We start from the raw sequence: 26,064 nt of genomic DNA, 5'->3' as shown, positions 1-26,064 counted from the left end.
GGGAAGGAATTTCTTTTGCCAGTGGGGGTGAATATATGGAATTTATTGCATGGATGGCCAAGTCATTTGAGTATAAAGTGGAAGTTGAAAGGTTCACGATTAGTCAGGGCATCAAAGATTATGGGAAGGTGGCAAGAGCATGGGGTTGAGAGGGATAATAAATCAGCTATGATAGAATGCCAGAGCACTCATTGGGCCAAATATCCTACTTCTGCTCCTATGTCTTTTGGTTTGAATGCACAACCTTGAAGTGGATGGGCTACAGCAGCAGACCATACTGGGTGCCACTCCTGTACCTGATAAAGTGGCCACTGAGCTTGTGTCAAAGATCAAAATAGAAGTGGTTGACACATGTCTAAATGTAGTCTGAAGGTACTGCTCATATTTACTTCTGGCCACCTGGTATTATGTATTTGCTGTAATTTTGTTTTAAAATGCTTGATAAATAATGTTATCTACTCAATTTCTAACCCTATAATTACTAGGCATTGAACCAGCTAATATTGCAAATATAGTCCTCTTTGCATAGACAGAAGATTAGCTTTATTTATTTGTCACATGTACATCAAAACATGCAGTGAAATATGTAGTTTTGCGTCAACAACCAATAGCCTGGGGATGTGCTGTGGGTAGCCAACAACTGTCACTATGCTTCTAGCACCAACAAGGCATGCCCACATCTATGACGATAAATTCATCTTCTACCCGGGCATATTGCAGCCTTTTGGACTCAAAAGAATTCTATAAGTTCAGCTAACTTTTTTTTTGTAACTTTGTCAGCCATCCATCTGCTAGATTAGATCAGTTTGTTTTTTTACAAATGGAGTAACAATCTGCAGGAAGAACACTGTCAGTCAAGCAACATCTGTGGGAGGAAAGAAATACAAATGGAATAGGTGCATTCAACAAGTTTTACCATAAACTGTTTGTAACAGTTTATCCTATGACAGACTGAGATCTTCATAGGAATTTCACCAGTACTTTTTAAAAGTTGCCCATTCACATTTCCAGTTAAAGTCCTACCCAGAGAAATGGGACCTTTGGCTGAATGACTCCATTCTGTAACAAGTACGCATTTACATTAATCCTACACTAATATAATTTTATTCTCTCTGCACTCTCATAAACCTATCCCCACATTTTAACACTCATCCTACACTATAGCCACCAATTAATCTGCCAACCCACACCTTTGCGGTCATGATAGAACATACAAACTTCACACAGGCAACACCACTGTGTCAACTCTCATCATATAGTTTGAATGTAAAAATATACAAAGAAATGCACACTTCAGATGTTGAGCATTACATACAATAACTGCTTCCTTTCATTTTATTCTGATATTAATAAAAACATGGAAAAGAAATAATACAAGAAATATTACATCTTTAAAACTATATTGTATGATTTATTGAAAATGCTAGAGAACATCAATATATTTTATGGTGAAGACGTTCACATTTACCAACATTTATTCAGCTCAGTTTATTTTGATTTTCTGTTCTGAATTACTCTGCACAGCATTGATCTCTAAATTCTCTAATTGGTCATTCAGAGATCTGACATCTGAATCAAAGTCTGTAAGGGGCTCAATTATTCTGCTCCCACTGCAGTGTTTCTGTGTTATAGGATCAATAATATTTCCAACTTTGAAAACAATTTCAGCCAGTTCATGTTTTACATGTTTGGTTCTTCGTTCAGGTAGAGCCTTCAGAAGCACAATATCACCCACAGTACATTGTTCTTTTGGATCATGAGCAAAATAGGTCTTCCTCTTGTTATAAAACTGTGGAAAAATGAAAACATTTTTGAAATAAAAAATTTTTGAAAAAGCACATCTAGCCTGTATTCATCAGTATTTTATAAAAAGAAAGTTTTGCTGTACTTTAGTATCACTAACATCATTCCTGACTAAGAACAAATAGCCTAGCCTAACCTAGATATTTACATTGTAGAATAAAGGTAAAAGATAAGTGTTGCCGTTCAGAGGGACCAGGGTATACAAGACATACAGCACAGGAAGTTACCATGCAGGAACAGCAAATAACTAGGGGGGAAAAAAAAAAAAAATCAAGTACCCTTATTACATGAGGAATTGAGTACAAGAATTAAGACATCTTACTGCATTTATATCAAGCATTGATGAAACACCATCTAGATGGTGAATATGTCTGGTCACCCTGCTTTGCCAAAGATGTACCTGATTTATTCCAGGGATGGAAAAATCATCCAGTGAGGAGAAACTAAACAGACTGGTCCTATATTCTGCCCACAATAATGTAAAATGATCTCATTCATGCACACACAATTCTTACTGGGTTTGACAGAACAGATACAAGGATGATATTTACTGGGCTGGAATATCTAGAACCAAGGGCATATACTAAAGATAAAAGGTTGATTATCTGGCAATTTGAAATTATCTACCCAAGATAATTATGGATGCAGCAATTGAAAGACTTAGAAATTCAGTGTTTAGATAGGTATGCTGCAGAGGTAAAAAGATTATTGATTCTTTCATTACTTGACGTTGCTGTTCACTCTAAGCTGCAGGGCTGCAGGCTGCGCGGTAACTGAAATGCTCCCACGCACAAAGCCTTTGTTGCCACGCAGCTGGAATTCTCTTTTATGTAATGTTAATATAATTTTGAAATTATACCAATTTAAAAATCTACTTTAATATAATTCTGAAATACCCTGTAATTAATGTTAATGAATAGAATCCTTAAGTTTTCTTAATTATACCACAATCTTTAGAGCTTTAACATATTCATTGTCAGTGTTTCAAGTTACAATGCAGTAACAAATTGTAACAAACACAGATGGAAATCGATAGCTCACTGTTAATAAACGGCTAGCCTGCTGTATGCCAACCTCATCTAGTCATGACATTTTATTTTTGCCATTGTAGCTGTTAGATATTTTAACTGCCTGACAATGTTTGTTTGTGTTGGGAGTTGTAGTTTGTGTTTGATGTGAAAAATTCTATAAATAATTCTGTAAATTTTATTAATTAAAACAAAAATATGTGACTTTCAATTTTTATTCTAAAAACTTATAGTGTGCATATTACAAAAAAAATTAAAGTGCTGTGCCGTTTTCAGGCTGTATAAAAATTTCCTGTTCAGAGCAATGGATGGTCTGTGTAGCTGTAAAAATACTTAGAGGGAATGTTGCTTGGCATGCTTCTGCTTCTATTTCTGATGTGAATTTATCTGCTGATATATTGAAAAAGGTATTGGAGACAATTGAAAAGTAATTACAAACAAAGCAGTAGTATCTCCAGAGTGGCTCAGTGGAGAGTTAAGAACCAAACTTTTTTAATCTACTCAGTTACAGGATGTGGACATAGCTAACACAGCCAATGTTTCATCAGCACTCACAATTCTCCTCCAATGCAGAAATAAATTGCCTTTTTGACACTGCAGTCACATGGCAAAGCCACTCTGATGGTGCTCTTGGATAAGGAATTCCAATCAGTTGTACAAACCAATGATATAATTTAAAATTAGTAATATATGAGAGTGGAATCAGCAGGTTCCTATGCACCTATCCTTGCCATTCAAGATAGTTGTGATCTTGGCAAGTTCTCTCACAGAAACCTCCAAATGCTGCTGCATTTTGTGGGTGGTATGCTCTTCAGCCATAGTACTGATGGCAGAGTGGGTGAAAGTTTAGGATGGAGGGTTCTGTGCCAATCAGATGATATGGGAATAGTTATACATTTTTATTCCTCCTTAAAGATCATTAGTGACCCAACTGGGTTATCACAACAAATTAAAATTTTAAAAAAACTAAGTGCTGGTAATCTAAAACAAAAAGTACTGGGAAATATTCAGCAGGTCAAGCTGCATCTGTGAAAAGAGAAATAGGTTAAGATTTCAAGCTGAATTCCTCATGAAAGCAACAATCAATTAATCTGAGTCTATAACTGATAACAGCATACATCTTGTTGATACCTAATGGTCAGAGAAGACTCTCATGTGAAAACGTGCATGTACAGTTGCAAGAAAAAGTTTGTGAACCCTTTGCAATTACTCTCAAAATGTTGTCTGATCTTCAGGTGAGTCACAATACTAGTCCAACACAATTGCAGAGATGCATGAAGCTGGAAAAGGCTACAAAAACACTCCTAAAGACCTGAGTGTTCATCGGTCCACAGTAAGAGAAATCATCTACAAATGGAGGAAATTTAGTACTGTTGCTACTCTCCCTAGTAGGTGTCCTGAAAGATCACACCGAAAGCACAACATGCAATGCTGAAGAAGGTGAAAAAGAACCCAAGGGTAACAGCATAAGACCTGCAGAATATGTAGAACCTTCTGAAGTCTCTGTTCATGCATTCAGTATAAGAAAAATACTGCACAAGAATGGTGTTCGTGGAAAGGCAGCAGGGAGGAAACTACCGCTCTCCAAAAAACACATTGTTACATGTCTCAAGTTTGCATAAAACCACCTGGATATTCCACAACACTTCTGGGACAATATTCTATGGAAAGATGAGACAAAAGTTGGACCTTTTTTTTTTTGCAGAAATATACCTTGCTATGCTTGGAGGAAAAAGGGCACCGCACATCAACACCAACACCACATCCCAACTGTGAAGCATGGTGGAGGGAGCATCATGGTTTGGGGCTGCTTTGCTGCCTCAGGGCTTGGGGAACTTGCAAGCGTTGAGGGAACAATGAATTCAAAATTGTATCAAGACATTTTACAGGAGAATGTCAAAGTAACGGTCCGTCACCTGATGCTTAATACGAGTTGGATGATGCAACAAGACAATGATCCAAAACACAGGAGTAAATTAACAGCAGAATGGTTTAAGAAGAAAATTTGTGTTTTGGTATGGCCAAGTCAGAGTCCAGACCTTAACCCACCTGAGATGCTGTGGCATGACCTGAAGAGGGCTGTTCATGCAAGGTATCCCAGAAATATTGACGAACTAAAACAGTTTTGTATGGAGGAATGGTCTAAAATTCCTCCTCGTCGTTGTGCAAGTCTGATCAGCAGCTATAGGAGACGTGTTGTAGAGGTTATTGCTGCTAAAGGAGATTCTACCAATTATTAAAGTCAAGGGTTCACATACTTTTTCCAGCCTGGACAGTGAATGATTAAACAATTGTGTTCAATAAAGACATGAAAAGTACAATTGTTTGTATATTATTGGTTTAGGCAGATTTTGTTTGTTATTGTGGCTTACATGAAGATCAGACCACATTTTAGGATAATTAATGCAGAAAACCAGGTAATTTCAAAGGGTTCACAAGCTTTTTCTTGCAACTGTACTTTAATTTATGACTTTCACCAAAATGATTGTACATCCTCTATCATGTGAAATTTGGTTGAAGACATACAAAATTAAACTGAAAATAAGCAGAATAATTTGATTTTTAAAAGCACAACTTTTCTACAATTAAAACAACTTCTGTCATTCAAGAAAGTGAGAGTAATTTCTCAGATTAAGAAATATAGGATTTAGTCAAGTGTAGAGTTATTCCTGTATATCACATCTTCAAAAGGAACAGAGGTTCTGATTAAAACTATCACAAAGGCCATGCAGTTTTTAAAAAATGATAGGAAATGTTAGAAATAAATTGGGAAAAATCAAACCCAAAACCACACTGTTCTCTGCTTTAAAACAGATTTTTTTATTTAAACAAAATCTTTTGTTCACATTAATTTGTTTTCAAATCGGATAAATGTTCATTTTCTGTGCTTAATCTACAAAACAGTTCGACACATCTCAAAACAAATACGTTACCTTTAACAGATATGGATTCAGGACAAGCCTAGTTACTCTGACTTTAGCAGTCTTCTGCATTTTTGTTCCAATCACTTTTCCTATAATCCATTTGGCATGGACAGAGGCTGTTCTGGTTGACATTTTGTAAATAACCTGCATTAATGTAATTGAGAATAAGTAACAAACAAAATAACTCCAAAATATTTGTCTAAACTTACATTTATGGTGCAAATATAATATCAGGCCTTTTAAAAGCAAACCACCTGAACTAAGTAAATATATCACATGCATTCACCGTCACATGGGTAAGAACAGCAACCAAATTGCATGCAAGTTTCCACAATAACAAATAATAATCAACTGATCATCTTTTAATCAATTTTTCAAGCCAGTTTAAAAAAACTGAGGGATAAAAATATTCAACAATATTGTTATTTTTATGTCTATCATGTTTTCAAATTTAGATCAATACTTTAAATATACAACCCACAAAAAGTGGGGTAAAATCCTTCTAGATATGCTCCTCCAAGGGGTAACCAGTTTGTCTTTGCAGAGCACCTCTAGGTATGTAATATTTTATGTGTTGTACACTGGAAGGACTGGTTTGGTGTTTAAATAATGGATGCATCCTGAAACTATCATCTCTGACTTAAGAGTTTAGATTGAGATATATTTAATCCTTTGGATATTTGTGGCCACTTTCCAAATTAAATAGCACTTTCTTCCCGATGATAAAGATTTGTATTTGGTCCATGGAATACATGCAATAATTTTAATTATATATTTATAGAGTTTATGTATGGAATAATAGAGTTAACTCCACAATTCACTCCAGCCCGTTTTATACACAATATCAGGAATACCAGACTTGTCAGTTACCATCATACATGCAGACAAAGGATACTTAGTGAAACAAACTGATTGGATGTGCCAAAATTCCCTTCAGTTAAACAAAGAGAAAACTGAATATTTGTTTTTGGTGCCAAAAACGAACGATATAAAGTCAGTGCTCACTTAGAATCCCTGTCATTACAGTCCACAAACCAAGCCAGAAACCATGGTGTTGTGATGGACTTCAACTTAAATTTTAACTGCCACATTAAGACAAATACAAAGTCAGCTTACTACCATCTTTAAAATATAGTGAGAGTTAAAGGGTTTATGTCTCAGCAAGATCTAGAAAATCTCATCCATGCATTGATTTTTACTAGGGTTGACTACTGTCATGGCTACAGTACCTACTGTACTGTAAAAAAAAATCCTCAGACAGCTGCAGCTCATTCCGAATGCTGATGTTAGAGTTCTCATTAAGACCAAGAAAGTAGAAAACATCACTCCAGTTCTCAGATCACAACACTGGCTTCCTGTCCATCAGAGGATTGACTTTAAAATATTACTACTGGTTTATAAAGCACTGAATAGTCTAGGGCCAAAATACATCTCTGACTCTTGCTGCATTATGAACCTTCCAGAGCTCTCAGGTCATCTGGGTGGATCTGCTCACCATCCCCAGGCTCAAAACAAAACATAGTGAAGCAGCTTTTAGTTACTATGCTCCACATGTCTGAAATAACCTTCCAGATGATCTGAGGTCTGCCCCAACTTTAAGCTCTTTCAAATCAAGGCTTAAAACTTTTATTTTCACTGTAGCTTTAAATTAGAATCTCTTGCACTGTAACTTCTATTTATTTGTTTTTATTTGTGATTTTATTCTCTTTATATTGTCTGAAATTTGAAGTTTGACTTTTTTTCTGGTTCATTGTAAAGCACTTTGAACTGCCTTGTGTTTGAAAAGTGCTATACAAATAAGCTTGCCTTGCCTTGATAGCAGACATCACACCTCTCCCGGAAGTCTCCCACATATTGATAGTGGCTCCCTGACACCCGGAAATTATAGACAATATTCCGGAAATAGATTTTTTTGAGAGGGAGAGCGAGCTTCCTGATTGGTCTCTCTTCGTGCTAAGAGTGGTCCCCAAGCACCGGGCCGCAAGGAAACAATATGATTTGGCGATATGGAATGATATGAGTCAGCTTCACCTTTCCTCATTCCCTGTCACGTACTGTTGAATTTTAATGCACGCGAGGTCATCAGTGACCCAAGACGTGCAAAGGAATGGGTCCGTGACCCATTTGTGAATGTCCCCGGTGAATCATCCATGTCAGCGCAGGAAAAAAGATCAACTCCTTGAGCTTGCAAATGACGGCGGGTTGAAAAGTATGTTTGACATAACATCTGTGTTGGCATTCTGGATCAAAGTTAAGGCTGAATACCCTGAGATAGCCACGAGAGCACTGTTGCTTTCATTTCCAACATATTTCTGCGAAGCGGAGTTTTCTGCAATAAATGCAACGAAAACTAAATTGCAGAATAGACTGGACATAAGGAACCCCCTTCGAGTATCGCTGTATCCCATCACTCCTCGATAGGACCGTGTTGGTGCAGGAAAACAAACCCAGGGCTCCCACTGATTCAGTGATATTGGTGTGTTGCAATGATTTTATATGTTTATATGAGGAAAATATGCGCTGTGTGTTTAATATCCAAACATTACTTAAAATGTTATGATGCTATTGACTCATAATTCAGTGGTCTCCAACCTCCGAGCTGCGAAGAATACAGCGGTAGCCAGAATGTGCCCAGCACATCTTTAAGAAAAAAAGCCGAAATAAACAAGGTAATTGATTACCTGCCGGGCGGCACCTAATCAATTAGCTTGTTTATTTTGGCTTTTTTCTTAAAGATGTGCTGGGTGCGTTCCGGCCACCACTGTATTCTTCGCGGCCGGAGGTTTGGGACCACTGTTATAATTGACTTATCACTATATTCATGCGAGGAAAATATGCGCTGTGTGTTTAATATTAAATTCGTTAGATAAACCCCTTTAGAAACGAAGTTGAGTGTATTAGCTACTTACAAGTGACTTATAGTTGACTTATCACCTATATTCCGGTCGCATTTAACACCCCCCGCCCCCCCCCCGCCGGGGTTGGCCGGTTCACAAGCATATTATCAATATTAAACTGGTCCGTGGTGCAAAACAGGTTGGGGACCCCTGATTTAAACTAGCTGGCTAGCTGCCAAGGAGCTACGCTATTGATGTCCTACGTGATGAGGCCAAACTCCCTGTAGACTTGCTTAAAGTTGTAATAGAATAAACATGATAATATATTGTACGTTTGTAATATAAGTACGTATTTTAATGTCACATTTGCTGCATATACCCAACTTGGTTTACAGATTAGACAAAATCACTAAACAAAGTATTACATACACCCTTGGAGGTCGACGGGGGGGGGGGGGGCGGGCGGAGACCTTTACCAATGACATTTTTTTTTCTTTTAGAATTGACACAAGCTTGAGATATTGAAGCACAGGCTGAACTATTCTGCTTATTTTTTGGAAAATGAATGGAGTCTAAAGTTTGCTCTTTTCTACTGATATGCTAATGCAGATTATAAGTAAACATCTAAAACAAAATTGATTTCTGGTTAGGCCTTCACAGTTGTAATGCATGCTTAACTCAACAGCATAAGTGGTCAACATTTTGCCCAATTACAGTACAGTGCAAGTCTTCTGCACCTTAGATTTTTTATACAAATTTTGTTTTAGATGTTTACTTTTAATCTGCATTAGCATGTCAGTAGAAAAGAGCAAACTTTAGACTCCATTCATTTTCCAAAAAATTAAATGTTAGAGAATTTTTTGTATTTTGTTAAATGAAGTAACATTAAGTAATAGACAACTTTTCAAAGAAAAATGATTACATTTTAGGTATCTAGCCCAGTGTATGATTAAACAAAGATAACAAACAGGTGCTGATGATCAATGACATAATGAGTTGAATGAACTAAACTGAATAACTGAAACAGAAATGGGTGTAGAAGGAATCAAACTTGGTGACAGATAACCAAACTAAAAGACAAGTGTGTGGCATATGTGACAGTTTAACCTTAAAATCATCAATTCTTACACTATACCAAGAGTGAGCAAAGCAACAAGACACAAGGTGGTCATCCTGCATCAGCAAGATTCCTTCCAAGCAGAAATTTTGCAGCAAACAGGAGTTTCACTATGTGCTGTCCAAGCTCTTCTGAAGAAGGACAAAGAAGCAGGCATGGTTGAGGACCAGAAATGTAGTGAGCGGCCATGGAAACTGATGTCCCTTCTAAATCGGAAGAAGTCCAGCACTGCTATCAGCTTGAACTCACAGAAACCACTGGAATCTAAGTACACCCCTCTACAGTCTGGAGAAGTCTTGTCAGAAGTGGCTTACATGGAAAAGTTACTGCCAAAAATCTAATCCTCCCAAGCAGCAACAAAGCCAAGAGACTCACCTCCGCACTAAAACACAAGGACTGGGGTGCTGAACAATGGCAGGAAGTGCTCTGCACTGACAATTCAACATTTGAAATTTTTGGCTTAACTAGGAGGCAGTTTGTCCAGAGAGGAGCTGGAGAGCACTGGGTGGATGAGTGTCTGCAGCCAACAGTGGATCACGGCAGAGGCTTCCTGCAGGTTTAGGGCTGTATTACTGCAAATGGGGTTGGTGATCTGGTCAGAATTAATGGAATCTTCAATGCTGAGAAGAACAAGCAGATTCTCATCCATCAAGCAATACCATCAGGGAGGCATCTGATCTGACCCAACTTCATTCTGCAGCAGGACAAGGACCCCAAGGTCATAAAGAACTACCTTCAGCAAAAAGAAGGAGGAACTATGCAATAGATGGTTTGGCCTCCACAGAGCCCTGATCTCAACATCATCAAGGCTGTCAAGGAGACAGAAGCACGCGAGACAGCCAAAGTCTGCAGAAGACTGAGGCAATTTCTCCAAGATATTTAGGACAACCTACCAGCCAATTTTCATATAAAACTGCACAATAGTCTACCCAAGAGAATTGATGCAGTTTTAAAAGCAAATGGTGGTCACACAAATAATGATTTGATTTAGCTCTTTTACTGTTTACTGCTCTTTATAGTAATTTTTTGATAGAAACTTCATTTCATTATTTTTGAAAACATCTTCACTTTATAGAATTTTTTTGTTTCCAAGGCTATTGCACAATTCTGTATAAGTACAATTTTTATTGAATAGTTATAACTCAGTGTTCTGTATTTTCAAAACACCACTTAAGTGCACATCCTGAAACAATGTTCCCTAGTTCTGTAAACTCTAGCCAGAGGAAAATACCCCTTCCTAATTTACCTATCAATACTTTCCAGTTTCCTACATCTTTCAATGAAACCATTATAATGATTAATCATTTCTTTCACATAAAATGGAGTTTGATAGATTTCTGGATATTAATCAGAATCACTTTATTGCCAGTATGGAAAACACGAGAATTGGTTGTGGTTTGGTGCAAGCATAAAACACAAGACAATACCATTACAGACAACACAATAACAATTTACAAGAAAATAGTACAAACAGCAATGAGCAATCAACAATTAGCAGAATGGTCACATGCACAAATGTCAATAATCAAAAAATAATTGTGAACATCTGAACAGACTCAATAATTATCAACATTGTGCAGGGACAGTCAGGGTATTACACCTGCAAGAGAAAAATCAGCAGATGCTGGAGGGTCTTGGCCTAAAACATCAACTGTACTTTTTTTTTCCATACAAGCTGAGTGGCCTACTGAGTTTCTCCAGCATTTTGTGTGTTTTACACCCCACTGAGTTTTGTCAAGAAGCTGGATAGCTACAGGAAAGAAGTTTCTGAGATGATGTGTAGTCCTGGTGGTGATATTAATTGACATAAGAATGGTGCTCAACATTGAACTTGAGTAGGTCACACCTACTGGACTTCCAAGTAGTTGTACATCCCATATCTAAAGGGGAAATGTATCATGCATAGCTTTTGACAAGACAGAAGGCGTCATACATATTGAAGGCTATTGCCAAAATACACGTGTGGGCATGTGGCCAAGTGGTTAAGGCATTGGACTAGCTACCTGAAGGTCGTGAGTTTGAGCCCCAGCCGAGGGAATGTGTTGTGTCCTTGAGCAAGGCACTTAATCACACATTGCTTTGCGATGACACTGGTGCCAAACTGTATGGGTCCTAATGCCCTTCCCTTGGACAACATTGGTGTCGTGGAGAGGGGGGACTTGTAGCATAGGCAACTGCTGGTCTTCCATACAACCTTGCCCAGGCCTGCGCCCTGGAGAGTGAAGACTTTCCAGGTGCAGATCCATGGTCTCTCAAGACTAACGGATGCCTTTACTGCCAAAATGCAACGTAGGGATTCATGTAAGGGCTTCTTCTCCATCTAACATCTACTTTAGTATTTTCATGCTTTTTTCGTACTTATTTAATTATATATTTCTTATTGTAATTTAGTTTTTATTATGTATGGCAACGTACTACTGCTGCAAAAGAACGCATTTCATGACGTACACCAGTGATATTAAACCTGCTGCTTATCCTGATGAATAGCTGAGCAAAGGCCAAAACCCATTCCTGCTTCCAATTACGTTCTTACTATTATTCCTTATTAAGAAATACAATTCAACTTATTGTTCATTCTTATTCAACAACCCAATAAAAATTTAAAATATCAATCTGGCGGCATAGGAGACCGCAGGTGCTGTAAATCTATACCAATACACATAAAATGCTGGAGGAACTCAGCAGATCAGGCAGTATCCAGGGGAGGAATAGTCGTTGTTTCGGGCCGAGACCCTTCATCACGATGAATTTCAATCTGGAGAACTGACTCCAAAAATAAGTTTTCCTTCTTGGGTACAGATAACGAATTTGTACAAAAATAGACCAGATGCGAAAATACTGCTTTTATTTTAAATTGCCAGCATCCGTAGACTGACGCTCTATGACCACAACTTGTGGATTGTCGGGGGAGCGCCAAGCTGACGGACTCTGCCTCTGCGGGCCACACGCATGCGACATAGCTCGTTATCCTCACACTCAGCGCCAGTTGCTGAGCAACCGACCCGAATCCGAAGTTCTGCACGGTAAAAGTGCGACCGTGGTACATCATGCAACCTACCTGGGGAGCAACGACTCAGCTGCTCCTCACTCTGCTAACCCACCCATGCAGTTCCCTTCAGAGTCCGTACCGAGGAGCACGTGATACGGTGCCGCGCCTTGGAAACAGGAGCATGCGCAGTAGGTGTTCCTGCCGTCACTCGCGAACGGCACAGCCGTGAGCCGGGAACGAACCCAACACTGCCCCTGCTGGGCGCCTGTAACTTCACCTTTTTGGTCTAATTTAATCCTACTTTGTCACTGTATACATTATTACAGTATAGGACGTCTCGGATAACGAACAAGTTCCATTTCTACGGACATCCTTATGTCGGAGAATCACTAAGGATCGTAACCTCCACACACAAATGGCATCATAAGACTTATGAAAAACAATTATTCAACGTGGAGAGAAAGACGTAACTAGTTCTGCTGTTACTTTGAACTTCTGAATTTAATCATGTTTGGAAGCTTGTTCTTATGTATATTGTCCATAATTTGCTAATTAGTCCGGATAAATGGTCTAAACGTGAAACATTGAATATTGAGTGATCATCAGCACTGGGGCTCCACAGGGGACTGTCTTGTCTCCCTTTCTCTCCACCATTTACACCTCGGACTTCAACTACTGCACAGAGTCTTGTCATCTTCAGAAGTTTTCGGATGACTCTGCCATAGTTGGATGCATCAGCAAGGGAGATGAGGCTGAGTACAGGGCTACGGTAGGAAACTTTGTCATATGGTGTGAGCAGAATTTTCTGCAGCTTAATGTGAAAAAGACTAAGGAGCTGGTGGTAGACCTGAGGAGAGCTAAGGCACCGGTGACCCCTGCTTCCGTCCAGGGGGTCAGTGTGGACATGGTGGAGGATTACAAATACCTGGGGATACAAATTGACAATAAACTGGACTGGTCAAAGAACACTGAGGCTGTCTACAAGAAGGGACAGAGCCGTCTCTATTTCCTGAGGAGACTGAGGTCCTTTAACATCTGCCAGATGATGCTAAGGATGTTCTATGAGTCTGTGGTGGCCAGTGCTATCATGTTTGCTGTTGTGTGCTGGGGCAGCAGGCTGAGGGTGGCAGACACCAACAGAATCAACAAACTCATTCGTAAGGCCAGTGATGTTGTGGGGATGGAACTGGACTCTCTCACGGTGGTGTCTGAAAAGAGGATGCTGTCTAAGTTGCATGCCATCTTGGTCAATGTCTCCCATCCACTACATAATGTACTGGGTGGGCACAGGAGTACATTCAGCCAGAGATTCATTCCACCGAGATGCAGCACAGAGCGTAATAGGAAGTCATTCCTGCCTGTGGCCATCAAACTTTACAACTCCTCCCTTGGAGGGTCAGACACCCTGAGCCAATAGGCTGGTCCTGGACTTATTTCATAATTTACCAGCATAATTTACACATTACTATTTATGGTTCTATTACTATTTATTATTTGTGTTGCAACTGTAACGAAAACCAATCTCCCCCGGGATCAATAAAGTATGACTATGACTATGACTATTTGTGTGACTAAGTACAGCTCCAATGCCATATTTAAGTTTGCTGATGACATCAAAGGTTCATTTATTATCGAAGTATACAACTCTGAAATTCTTCTTCTCCAGATAGCCCCATGAAACCAAAAAAGAAAATAAATGCAGCATGATCATCAATCCCAAATACCCTCCCCCCCCCACACACAAAATAACTGAGGAAGATCGGGCATTGGTGTTGTTTATTGAATCAAAGGTGGTGATCAATTGGCACATAGGAAGGAGATTGAAATCTGGTTGAATGCTGTACAATAGCAACCTCTCAGTCAATGTCAACAATACCAAATACCTGATAATTGACTACAAGGGGAAGAAGCTGGGGGTCCATGAGCCAGTCCTCATCAGGGTATCGGAGGTGGAGAGGGCCAGAAACTTTTTAAATTCCTTCAGAGGATCTGTCCTGGGACCAGCATATAAGTGCTATCTCAAAGACTTTTTTAAGAATTCCATGTGGATTTGACATATCATCTAAAACTTTGACAAATGTCTACAGATGCACAACAGAGAGTATCCTGACCAGTTGCATCGTGGCCTAGTACTGAAGCACCAATGCCCAGGAATGGAAAAGTCTACAGAAAGTGGCGGATAAAGCCCAGTCCATCACAGGCCACAAGATAGCAGCATCCGTCATCAAGGACCGCCAACGTCCAGGCTATGATCTGTTCTCACTACAACCATCGGGCAGGAGATGAAGGAGTCTTAGATTCCACACCATTAGATTCAGCAACAGCTATTACCCTATTGTATGTAAATATCTGCAAGGAAATGAATCACAACATAGTATACGCTGACAAAAATGTACTTTGAAAATAAATTCACTTTTACTTTGATATTGATTATCCATTTCCCTCCATAAATGCTGCCTGATCTGCTGAGTTCCTCCAGTGCTTTCTTGTGTTGCTTCAGATTCCAGCATCTCCATTTTCTTGTGTCTCCGATTCTTTGATATTGGCACATATATCAAGATACACTGAGAAGCATGTCATGCATACAGATCATCTCAAGACCCAAGTACATCAAGCTCCAAAACGTGGGCCTTTGTACCTCCCTATGCAACTGGATCCTTGACTTCCTCATTGGAAGACCACAGTCTGTGGGTTGGAAATAACACATCCACCCCGCTGATAATAACACTGACGCACCTCAAGGATATGTACCTAGCCCACTGCTCCACTCTCTCTAAAACCACGACTGCAGACATCCCCCCCGCAAAAACCCATTTCAGGGAGGTAGCACCATCAATTTGCGGGAGACTCCCGGAACCTCTGAGAGAGGTGGGATGTCTGCAATAGAGTTGCTCCTTAGCAGCTAGCCAGCTAGTTTAAATAATGTTAGCTATGCTAATGAATGAATGACACCTGTTAAATTCACCTCAACATGTCTTTTTAAAAACGCAAACACGAGGAATTCTGCAGATGCTGGAAATTCAAGCAACACACATCAAAGTTGCTGATGAATGCAGCAGGCCAGGCAGCATCTCTAGGAAAAGGTACAGTCGATGTTTCGGGCCGAGACCCTTCGTCAGGACCAACTGAAGGAAGAGCTAGTAAGAGATTTGAAAGTGGGAGGGGGAGGGGGAGATCCAATATTATAGGAGAAGACAGGAGGGGGAGGGATGGAGCCAAGAGCTGGACAGGTGATTGGCAAAGGGGATATGAGAGGATCATGGGACAGGAGGCCCAGGGAGAAGGAAAAAGGAGAGGGGGGAAACCCCAGAGGATGGGCAAGGAGTATAGTCAGAGGGACAGAGGGAGAAGGAGAGAGAAATAAAGAATGTGTGTGTATAAATAAATAATGGATGGTGTACGAGGGGGAGGTGGGGCATTAGTTTGGGGTGTTGTACATTTTATATTTTCTTTTTTCGGAACACTCTGCCATGGCGTGCTCTCGGTCTCTCTCTCTCTCTTGCTTTCTCTCGCTCACTCTCAAAAAAATTGATTTCCGTGATATTGTACATAATGTGCAGGCATCAGGGAGCCACTATTAGTATGCCGGAGACTCCCGGAACTTCCGGGAGAGGTGGGCTGTCTGTGACTGTGTGGCTAGGCACAGCTCAAATGCCATCTATAAATTTGCTGACAACACAACTATTGTTGTCTATGCTGCTATTGTTCTCAGAACTTGTGAAATCAAAACAAAGTTAGTGTTTCATCCGAACTTGCTAAAGTTAGACTTGCTAAACTTGCAAAATGTTTAAATTACAGTTAAAACAGCGTGGAAAATGTAGATGAAAACACAAGGCAAGACCAGACAATGTGGGAGGAAAGAAACTGGAGAAGGGATTAGTGAAAAACCAGAAGGGTGTGTAACTAGGAGAAACAGAATAGTTATCTCAAACATAAACAGTGACAACTGGGAATGTTAAATTCAGAAACTGGAAATGATAATTCAATAAAATTGTTGAACTTAGTTTTGAGTCCAAAAGGGTATAAAAAGGGCAGACAAAATGCTTTTTCTCAAGCTTCTTTGTGCTTTACTAAAATAGATAATCTCAACTCTGAACTGATTTCACAACCTCTGGGGACTCACTTTCAAGGACTCTACAACTCATGTTCTCTTCATTTATTTATTTGCACAGTGTCTTCTTTTGCACATTGGTTGTCAGTCTTTGTGTGTAGGTTTTTAAATTTTTTTCTTTGTTTCACAGTCAATGCATGCAAGAAAATGAATCTCAAGGTAGACAAACATGGTGATATATATGTACTTTGATAATAAATTTATTTTGAACTTTGAAACTAGTCTATAAATTACAACTGTAGTCATATGGCATCTTGAGCTTTCCGTGGGGCTTTAAAGTTGGAAGGCGCAAACTTTGCCGTCTGCCCCAGCACATCCTCTGGTGTATTGGTTGCTAACGCAAACAACACATTTCACTGAAGGTTTCAATCTACTCATGATAAATTAACTTAAATCTTGGTATTGTCCATTGTCATGCAGTTTTTCCTCAAGAAATATATCCCGCAGTTTAATGGAAGGATTACTTGATTATGTAACGCACTGAGCTGCATTCACAGCAGTGCAATTTTTTTTGCATTCATTTGCCATATCAAACTGTGATGCATCTGATTAGGATGCTTTCTGTGGTGCATCTGTAAAAATTGGGAAGAGCTATCAGGAACATGGCTTGTGAGGAAGTAGAGGTCAGAATCAGGTTTAATATCACTGGCATATGTCTTGAAATGTGTTGTTTTGTGCAGCAGTACATTGCATAACATAATTAAAATATATATTACAATAAGAAATACACTATACATATAATTAAATTAAGTATTGCAAAAAGAGGCAAAAAAAGAAAAAATATATAGCAAGGTAGTATACATGGATTCATTATCCATTCAGAAATCTGATTGCTGAGGGCAAGGAGCTGTTCCTGAAATATCGATTATGTGTCTTCAGACTCCTCCACCGGCAGCAAAGAGAAGAAGCATGTACTGGGTGATGGGGGGTACTTAATGATGGATGCTGCATTTTTGAAGATGTCCTTGATGCTGGGGATGCTAGTACCCATGATGGAGATGGCCAAGTTTGCAACCTTCTGCAGATTTCTTCTGATGCTGTGCAGTGGTCCCTCCATACCAGATGGTGGCGAACCATGTGAAAGGGAAAGCAGGTTGAAAAATTGACAGCAAAAGCAATAAAGCTAGGTCAGTGGGCAAACAGGAGGCAATTAAGTTGGTGGAAGTGAAGGCTGTGCTACAACTAGGACATAAAAAGAACTTCATTGTGGGCTGAGGACAGAGGCAGCGGGTGTAAGGGAATTTGATATTGGGAGCTGTGCCTTGGGGTTGAAGAGTGTGAGGGGAGTTTAACTGGTAGGCATAGCTGTGAAAGCAGGTGTGACATCAACTAGCAGGTGGTTTCATTCTGACGTTCATCTATTTTGATTCCCAACACTGCAGGTTGCTACACTTAGTGTATTGATGTGTAGAACAGACTCTCTCATCTCTGGAATGCAGCCTCCTGGTTCATGTTTGGATCAGGTTTGCCTGGAGGTGTAGAGCAGTGGAGTCATGTAGAAACCCAAATTGACTGTCACTGAGCATGTTATTGGTAAGTTGACTTGATAACATTGCCAATCACACATTTTATAACTCTAATCATGACTGAGAGTAGACTATCAATAGACATTTAAGACCATAAGATATAGGAGCAGAATTAGGCCACCTGGCCCATCAAGTCTGCTCTGCCATTCAGTCATGGCTGATCCTTTTTTCTATCCCCTCCTCAACACCAGTTCCTGGCCTTCTCCCCGTAACCTTTGATGGCACGTCCAATGAAGAACCTATCGATCTCAACCTTAAATACACCCAACGACCTGGCCTCCACAGCTGCATGTGGCAACAAATTCCACAAATTCACCACCCTTTGGCTGAAGAAACGTCTCTGCATCTCTGTTTTGAAAGGGCGCCGCTCTATCCTGAGGCTGTGCCCTCTTGTCCTAGACTCTCCCACCATGGGAAACATCCTTTGCACATCTACTCTGTCTAGGGCTTTCAACGTTCGAATGGTTTCAATGAGATTCCTCCCCCCCCCCCATCCTTCTGAATTCCAGCAAGTACAGATCCAGAGCCATCAAATGTTTCTCGTATGATGACCCTTTCATTCCTGGAATCATCCTTGTGAACCTCCTCTGGACCATCTCCAATGCCAGCACATCTTTTCTAAGATGAGGGGCCCAAAACTGTTCACAATACTCAAGGTGATGCCTCACCAGTGCCTCATAAAGCCTCAGCATCACATCCCTGCTCTCGTATTCTAGATCTCTTAAATGAATGCTAACATGGCATTTGCCTTCCTCACCACCGACTCAACCTGCAAGTTAACCTTCAGGGTGTTCTGCACAAGGACTCCCAAGTCCCTCTGCATCTCGGATTCCTAGATTTTCTCCGTTTAGAAAATAGTCTGCACATTTATTTCTACTACCAAAGTGCATGGCGATGCATTTTCCAACATTGTATTTAATTTGCCACTTTCTTGCTCATTCTTCTAATCTGCCTAAGTCCTTCTGCATCCTACCGGTTTCCTCAACACTACCTGCCTCTGCACCAATCTTTGTATCATCTGCAAATTTGTCATGCTTCTTGTTGTTCCTTTTTGTGCATTGGATGGTACCTACATCACTTCCTTAGCACTTGTCTGTTTTTTACACGGATGAGTTGCTAACTCAATTCCCAACCTGGCACAATGGAAAGCATACAAGGGGCAGGCCAGATTCAAAGCTGGGACCATTCACCTCAAAGTCCAGTGCCGATTCCACTGAACTACCGGCCGGTCAAATCATGCTTCTTGTAGTAGGATACATGCAAAAAACTTTCCATAATGTTGAGGTATAAGTACTGGAACTATACTGGAACATCTTAGACAAAAACATAGCATGTTCTAGAGCAGAAATCTTTAACAATGCAATCAGGACATTTTCTTGGTCCTGTAGTTTTTGCAACATCTAGTACTCTTAGTTAAAAGATCATATCATAGAAGTGAATCATATGGACTGAAGACATATTTCTGTAATGGAGGAAACTGTAGGAAGAGTCAAGATGATCATGCACTTGATATTTCTGGCTAAGTATGGGCAAAATTGTTGACTTTCTTTGGGAGAGACAGACAATACAGTAGAAAATATCCTCAGTGTGAAAACAACATCCTCGAGTGTTGTTGAACATGTTTTACAGAGGTAAAGGTGTGGATGTGTTGTAGGGATGCAGAACAAGGGTGGGCTGTGTTGTATGAATAAGTGGATAATAGATTATGCTATGTTCATAAAGCTGTATAACATGAAAACAGTCATTCAACCTAACACACCCATGTCAAAGTAAGAAGACAATAGAAATGATAATTGACTTCAGGAAGCAAGAGACGGGGCATGCGCCCATAATCGACATAATTTCACGCCAAGATATAATTGGAGTTCTGATTCTTGGGTCGGGTTTAATTTATGCAGTTTATGGATTGGACTATGTAGTTCACATTATGATGTGCTTCTGGTTGCTCTTTTTTGTTGTTATTTTGTTGGGGCTCTGAGACCATAAGTTAACAAACGACATTGTGCTAGATTGAATTGCATATGACTGGACTGGTTCGATGATTTAGTGTTTTGTATTGTGCATCTTTCGCTCATTTTCCCTCTTTGTGCGAATTATTTTTTTTGCGCTTTGGTGGCGCGATTGTTTTTCTTTGAACGGGTCGCATGGTATTTTTTTGTTTCGTGGCTGTCTGTGGGAAGGTGAATCTCGGGGTTGTAGACTGCATACATACTTTGATAATCAATGTACTTTGCATCTTTGAACTGCCTTTGGAGGGGAAGGCAGGGCTGGGAAGAGAGGAGGAGGAGGAGGAGGGAGCTAGCTGCGTTGGCGGGTTGGGTACGGGGGCAGGTGAGGACTGTCAGGCGCTCCGCTGCGGGTTGCTCATCCCACCTGGAGGGCGCGCTCTGCCGTCGCTGTCGGGGAGCGCTGTTTCGCCGTCCTTCGACCCAGCCCGCAGTGTTGTTGGACCGGCTGCTTAAACAGATCGCCAACAAAGTTAAACGTTGTGGATCAGGTCATGGCCTGGTTATTGGGGTCTCTGTGTGGTCTGCTGTCGGTCTGAGGCTGGTGTCCGTGTCGCCTCGCACGCACTTGCTATCACTCGAGTCCGGGGCTCGGGCTGGGCCTTCCTACGTCCGTGAGTATCAGGCACGATTCAAACTGCCATAGATTGAAGGATGAACCGACTCAAAGAACACATATATCTGTGGGTTATTTTTGAAAACTGTTGATCAGATTTTGCATTGGACGCACAGTTCGGCCTCCGGAATGTTTGATTTTTTTTGAAGGATTTCTTATGTTTTTAAACGCAGATATTTTTCTGCTATCTATAATTAGGGATAATGGCATTATGTACATGTTATAGTTTTTTTTTGCAGAACTAACGCTTTTGTTTCATTTAACCATTGATTGTTTTGTTGTGAAATAAATCACGGGGTAGAGACAGCCTAACCCTTCCAACTTTTAAGTAAGTCCACATTTCTTTATTTTCTTTCCCGCCCGCTTCACTTTATCCTCTATCGATCCGTAAGTAACAAATGAAAAGTAAAGACTTAGCTTATCTGTAAGGAGGGCACAAGACAAACATACTTGTATCTCAAAAGGAGACTATTATTGCATCTCAATTCATCCACAGGTTCCTTAAGGTTGTCATAGCCGGGGATGGTAATGGGGATAAGCTCCCACGACCTATTAAATGCCCGCAATGGCGTGCGTCTCAAATTGCCTCTGACAACCAAGTCCAGCTCCTAGCCTTCACGTGTGGCTTAGTACTGACAGAAGAAAGGGTAAAGGAGGGTTACTGATGCTTTAAAATCAGTCGTTTTGGGCAAATGGGGTTCGTCAGCTTTGGTTGGCTGCTCATCTTGGAGGAGGAAAACTTGGATCTCAAATCTCAGCAGCCTTGTTGCAATACCCACTCATGGGGAAGACTTTGGGAGTAAACCCTGAGGAAAAATTCGGAGCTGGAGTCCCAAAGGCAGCTCAACGTTGACTGGAAACATCTGCGATGCCACTGGTACCAAAATGTATCCGTCTCTGCTATTCCTTCAGATTCATCAACTGCGTGGAGACAGCTTTACTCTCCATGTCGTACAACCCTGGCTTGCGGGGACACAACATCCATGGATGACCCTGACAAACGGTGGGCCCACTGAAAATTCATCCACAGAATCACGTCGCACTATACATAAAAATGGAGAAGGAGGGCTATTAGGTTTAACCTAATTAATCATAAAATCTTGTGTTTACAGCATCTATTTCTTAAACCACTAATCAATTATTCTCTGTGGATATAGAAATGCATTCACCATGAACCATCTTCTAGCTTTCTAACTTTTTATTGATAGCAGCCCAAAATTTATTCTATTGCTCTTTTAAAACATTGCCCCCCACTCAGCCCTGAGCCCAGTAACTCTTTAATAATTGGAAGTAATATTCTGGTATTTATTTCTCCCATTTTGTTAACCAACTGTATTGGAAACCATATTTCTGAAATCACTCATCCATGTTATGTGGGAGATTGTATTTGTTACTCTGAGTCTTTGTACCTTTTTTGAATATTGATTGCTGGATTAAACACTAATTTGCATTTAGCCTTAAAGTTGTTGTTTAGTTTGTCTTCCACTGACTTGCATTTTACCATTTTTACTGTTACTCAAAATTATTCTGGTGTAACTAACTTAACTCCTGAACCAAGTTCTGCAACAATATTTCAAGTGTTTGACTTGCTGAGTGCTTTGACTATTTTCCTGTTTTTTATTGCATTAATGGATCATTTTTTCTAAGACTCCCAAGAACCTTTCAACTTTTTCTTCTTGTTCAGATCATTTTTTTTTTTACCTTTCTCTGTTTTTGGAGTGTATTTTGCTTTTTTAAAAAAAATAAAAACATCATTAATTTCTAGATAGAACAGCAATGACTTCAAAAGACAGTTAAATTCTAAGCATCACAAACGAGAAAATCTGCAGATGCTGGAAATCTGAGCAACACACACAAAATGCTGGAGGAACTCAGCAGGCCAGGCAGCGTCTATGAGAGGAAGAAGTACAATTGACGTTTCGGGCATGGGAATGGGAGGTGGAATTAAAATGAGTAGCCACTGGGAGATGCCGCTTTTTCTGGCCATTTTAATTCCACTTCCCATTCCATTCCGATACGTCTATCCATGGTTGCCTCCACTGTCGTGATGAGGCCAAGCTTAGATTGGAGGAACAACACCTTGTATTCCTTTTGGGTAGCGTCCAACCTGATGGCATGAACGTTGCTTTCTCAGACTTTGTGTAATGCCCCCAAACCCCCTTACTCTTAATCCATTTCCCATCCCCTTTTCCCTCTCTCATCTCATTTTCTTGCCCGCCCATTGCCCCCCTCTGGTGCTTCTTCCCTTTTTCTTTCTTTCTTCAATGGCCTTCTGTCTTTCTCCAGTCACCTTCACAGCTCTTTACTTCATCCCTTCCCCTCCAGGTTTCACCTATCACCAGTTGTTTCTCTCTCCCCTCCCCCCATGTTTTTAAATCTACTCTGCTTTTTTTTCTCCAGTCCTGCTGAAGGGTTTCGGCCCAAAACAGCAATTGTACATTTTTTCCATAAATGGGGCCTGGCATGTTGAGTTCCTCCAGTTCTTTGTGTGTGTTGCCTTTCTAAGGATATTAACAGTATTCAGGTGTTGAAATGTGTTTTGAAATTAATGTGTGTTTTGTGGGAGAATATGAACAGAAGAAGGCAGTTTTGAAATCACTGGGTTCACTATTTGGGGTTTCCATTGAGAAGCATTTTCAGATTGTCTCACCATCTTGGATTCAGGTAATCCAAATGTATTCCTGTAGGTTGAACCAGTCTAGCCATTATCTTCTGACCTCTCTCATTAACAAGGCATTTTCACACTCAGAACTGCTGTTCACTGGATGCTTTTTTGTTTTTTTTGAACCATTCTCTAGAGACTGTTGTTCATGAAAACATTGCTTATTTTTACCGCAGTCTTGTCAGAATGGATATTGGAGTGCTATAATGTGTTGCCATGCTTTGTTTTTTTTTCTTGCACTTCTGTCTTTGATTATTGTGGGCTATGTTAAACTACGGGAAAATCTACAACTGCATAATTGCCCAGTCTTTACTCCCTTTGTATAGAGAAATGACTAATTTAGCTCTTTCTAGAAAAGGGAGGCCCAGATTACGGGAGTAGAGATTTGAGAACTGTGAAGTGTTAACACTTGTACTCTGCAATTTACTTGAAAACTTTGAACATGGAACAGTACAGTACAGTATGGTCCTTTGGCCCATAATGTTGTGCTGACCTACAGGACTGTGTGCGAAAGTCTTAGGCACGTGTATGAAAAAAATCTGTAAAGCAAAAATGTTTCAAAAATAATGAAAAAGTTTCTATCAAAAATTTAAAGAGCAGTAAACAGTAAAATAACTAAAATCAATACTTGATGCGACCACCGTTTGCCTTTAAAACTGCATCAATTCTCTTGGGTAGACTATTGTGCAGTTTTACAAGAAAATTGGCTGGTAGGTTGTTCTAAACATCTTGGAGAAATTGCCTCAGTCTTCTGCAGACTTTGGCTGTCTCGCTTGATTCTGTCTCTCCGGGTAAACCCAGACAGCCTCAATGATGTTGACATCAGGGCTCTGTGGAGGCCAAGCAACCTGTTGCATAGCTCCTTGTTCTTTTTGCTGAAGGTAGTTCTTGATGACCTTGGGGTCCTTGTCCTGTTGCAGAATGAAGTTGGTACGGATCAGATGCCTCCCTGTTGGTATTGCTTGATGGATGAGAATCTGCTTGTACTTCTCAGCATTGAGGATTACATTAACTCTGAGCAGATCACCAACTCCATTTGCAGAAATATAGCCCTAAACCTGCAGGGAGCCTCCACTGTGATTCACTGTTGGCTGCAGACACTCATCCACACAGTGCTCTCCAGCCTCTCTATGGACAAAGTGCCTCCTATTTGAGCCAAAAATTTCAAATGTTGAACTGCCAGTCCAGAGCACTTCCTGCCATTGTTCTGCACCCGAGTCCTTGTGTTTTAGTGCGGAGGTGAGTCTCTTGGCTTTGTGCCGCTTGGGAGGAATAGATTTTCGGCAGTAACTTTTCCATGAAGGCCACTTTTGACAAGACTTCTTCAGACAGTGGAGGGGTGTACTTGGGTTCCAGTGGTTTGTGAGTTTAAGCTGAAGTGCTGGACTTCTGATTTAGTAGGGATGTCAGTTTGTCTCAACTGCTGCAGTTAGTTTCTGTGGCTGAGCACTGCATTTCTGGTCCTCAACTATGCCCGTTTCTTTGTGCTTTTTCAGAAGAACTTAGGCAGCACATCCTGGCTGCAGCAAAATTTCAGCCTGAGAGAAACCTTGCTAATACAGGAAGACCACCTTGTGTCTTGTTGCTATGCTCACTTTTGCCATGGTGTAAGAATTCATGATTTGTAGGTTAAACCTTTAGTTTGATTATTCTTTGCCGAGTTTGATTCAGTTTCAGTTATTCAGTTTAGTTCATTTAACTCATTATGTCTTTGATCATGAGCATCCATTTGTTCTCTTTGTTTAATCATGCTTTAGGCTATAGACCTAAAAAGTAATCAAGCTTGTAAAGTTGTCTATTACTTTACTTTAATGAAATTCAAAAAATTCTCTAACATTTAATTTTTTTGGAAAATGAATGTTTGGAAATATAAAATTTGCACTATTCTACTGAAACACCAATGCAGAAGGTTAAAAAAATTATATCAACATTTATGTAAATCACAGGGTGCTGAAGACTTTTGCACACTACTGTATATAAACCCACTCCATGGTCAATCTAACCGTTCCTCGTATAGCCCAGAGTCCTCCATTTTTCTTGCACTCGTGTGCCTATCAAAGGGTCTTTTAAATGTCCCTGTTGTATCAGCCTCTAGTGCCACCGCTGGAAGTAAATTTCAGGCGTCCACCACTCTGCATTTAAAAAAAAAAAACTACCTTTGACATCTCCTAACTTTCCTCCACTTGCCTTAAATTGATATCCTCTGGTATTGGCAATTGCTGCCCTGGGTGGTTGTATGCTCTATCTGTGCCTTTCATAATCAAATATATCTTGATCAAGTTACTTCTCATCCTCTGTCTCCAAAGAGAAAAGCTTCAGATAACTCAACCTTTCTGCTTAAGAAATGTCCTCTAATCTGGGCAACATCCTGGTAAATCTCTGCACCTTCTCTGAAGCTGCCACATCCTTCCTATAATTAGGGGATCAGAACTGAACACAATATTC

At 40.2% G+C, this 26,064-nt stretch overlaps 2 protein-coding genes across 5 annotated transcripts in view; one reads left to right on the top strand and one right to left on the bottom strand.

Annotated features, from left to right (window-relative positions):
- Positions 1–530: 530 nt before the first annotated feature.
- On the bottom strand, positions 531–12,867 carry mrps17 (mitochondrial ribosomal protein S17). The gene is made up of 3 exons (XM_072243256.1): positions 12,768–12,867; positions 5,765–5,899; positions 531–1,789 (listed from the first exon to the last, which is right to left on the bottom strand). Exons 2-3 carry the CDS (start codon positions 5,885–5,887, stop codon positions 1,484–1,486), a joined length of 429 nt encoding a protein of 142 aa, XP_072099357.1. The 5' UTR covers positions 5,888–5,899; positions 12,768–12,867; the 3' UTR covers positions 531–1,483.
- Positions 12,868–20,660: 7,793 nt separating this feature from the next.
- The window catches only part of nf2b (NF2, moesin-ezrin-radixin like (MERLIN) tumor suppressor b), a 58,020-nt gene continuing 52,616 nt past the window's right edge, over positions 20,661–26,064 (top strand). For 2 of the 4 annotated variants that reach the window (XM_072243377.1, XM_072243379.1), the window contains exon 1: positions 21,689–21,960. In XM_072243377.1, coding sequence (XP_072099478.1) covers positions 21,843–21,960 — 118 coding nt within the window. In that variant the 5' untranslated portion in view covers positions 21,689–21,842. The other 2 variants (XM_072243380.1, XM_072243381.1) reach the window with 2 other exon arrangements.

This window comes from Mobula birostris, chromosome 25, assembly GCF_030028105.1.
Source record: "Mobula birostris isolate sMobBir1 chromosome 25, sMobBir1.hap1, whole genome shotgun sequence".
Taxonomy (NCBI): Eukaryota; Metazoa; Chordata; class Chondrichthyes; order Myliobatiformes; family Myliobatidae; genus Mobula; species Mobula birostris.
Note: the sequence above shows the minus strand (reverse complement) of the source record. Positions and strands in the feature narration are given on the sequence as shown.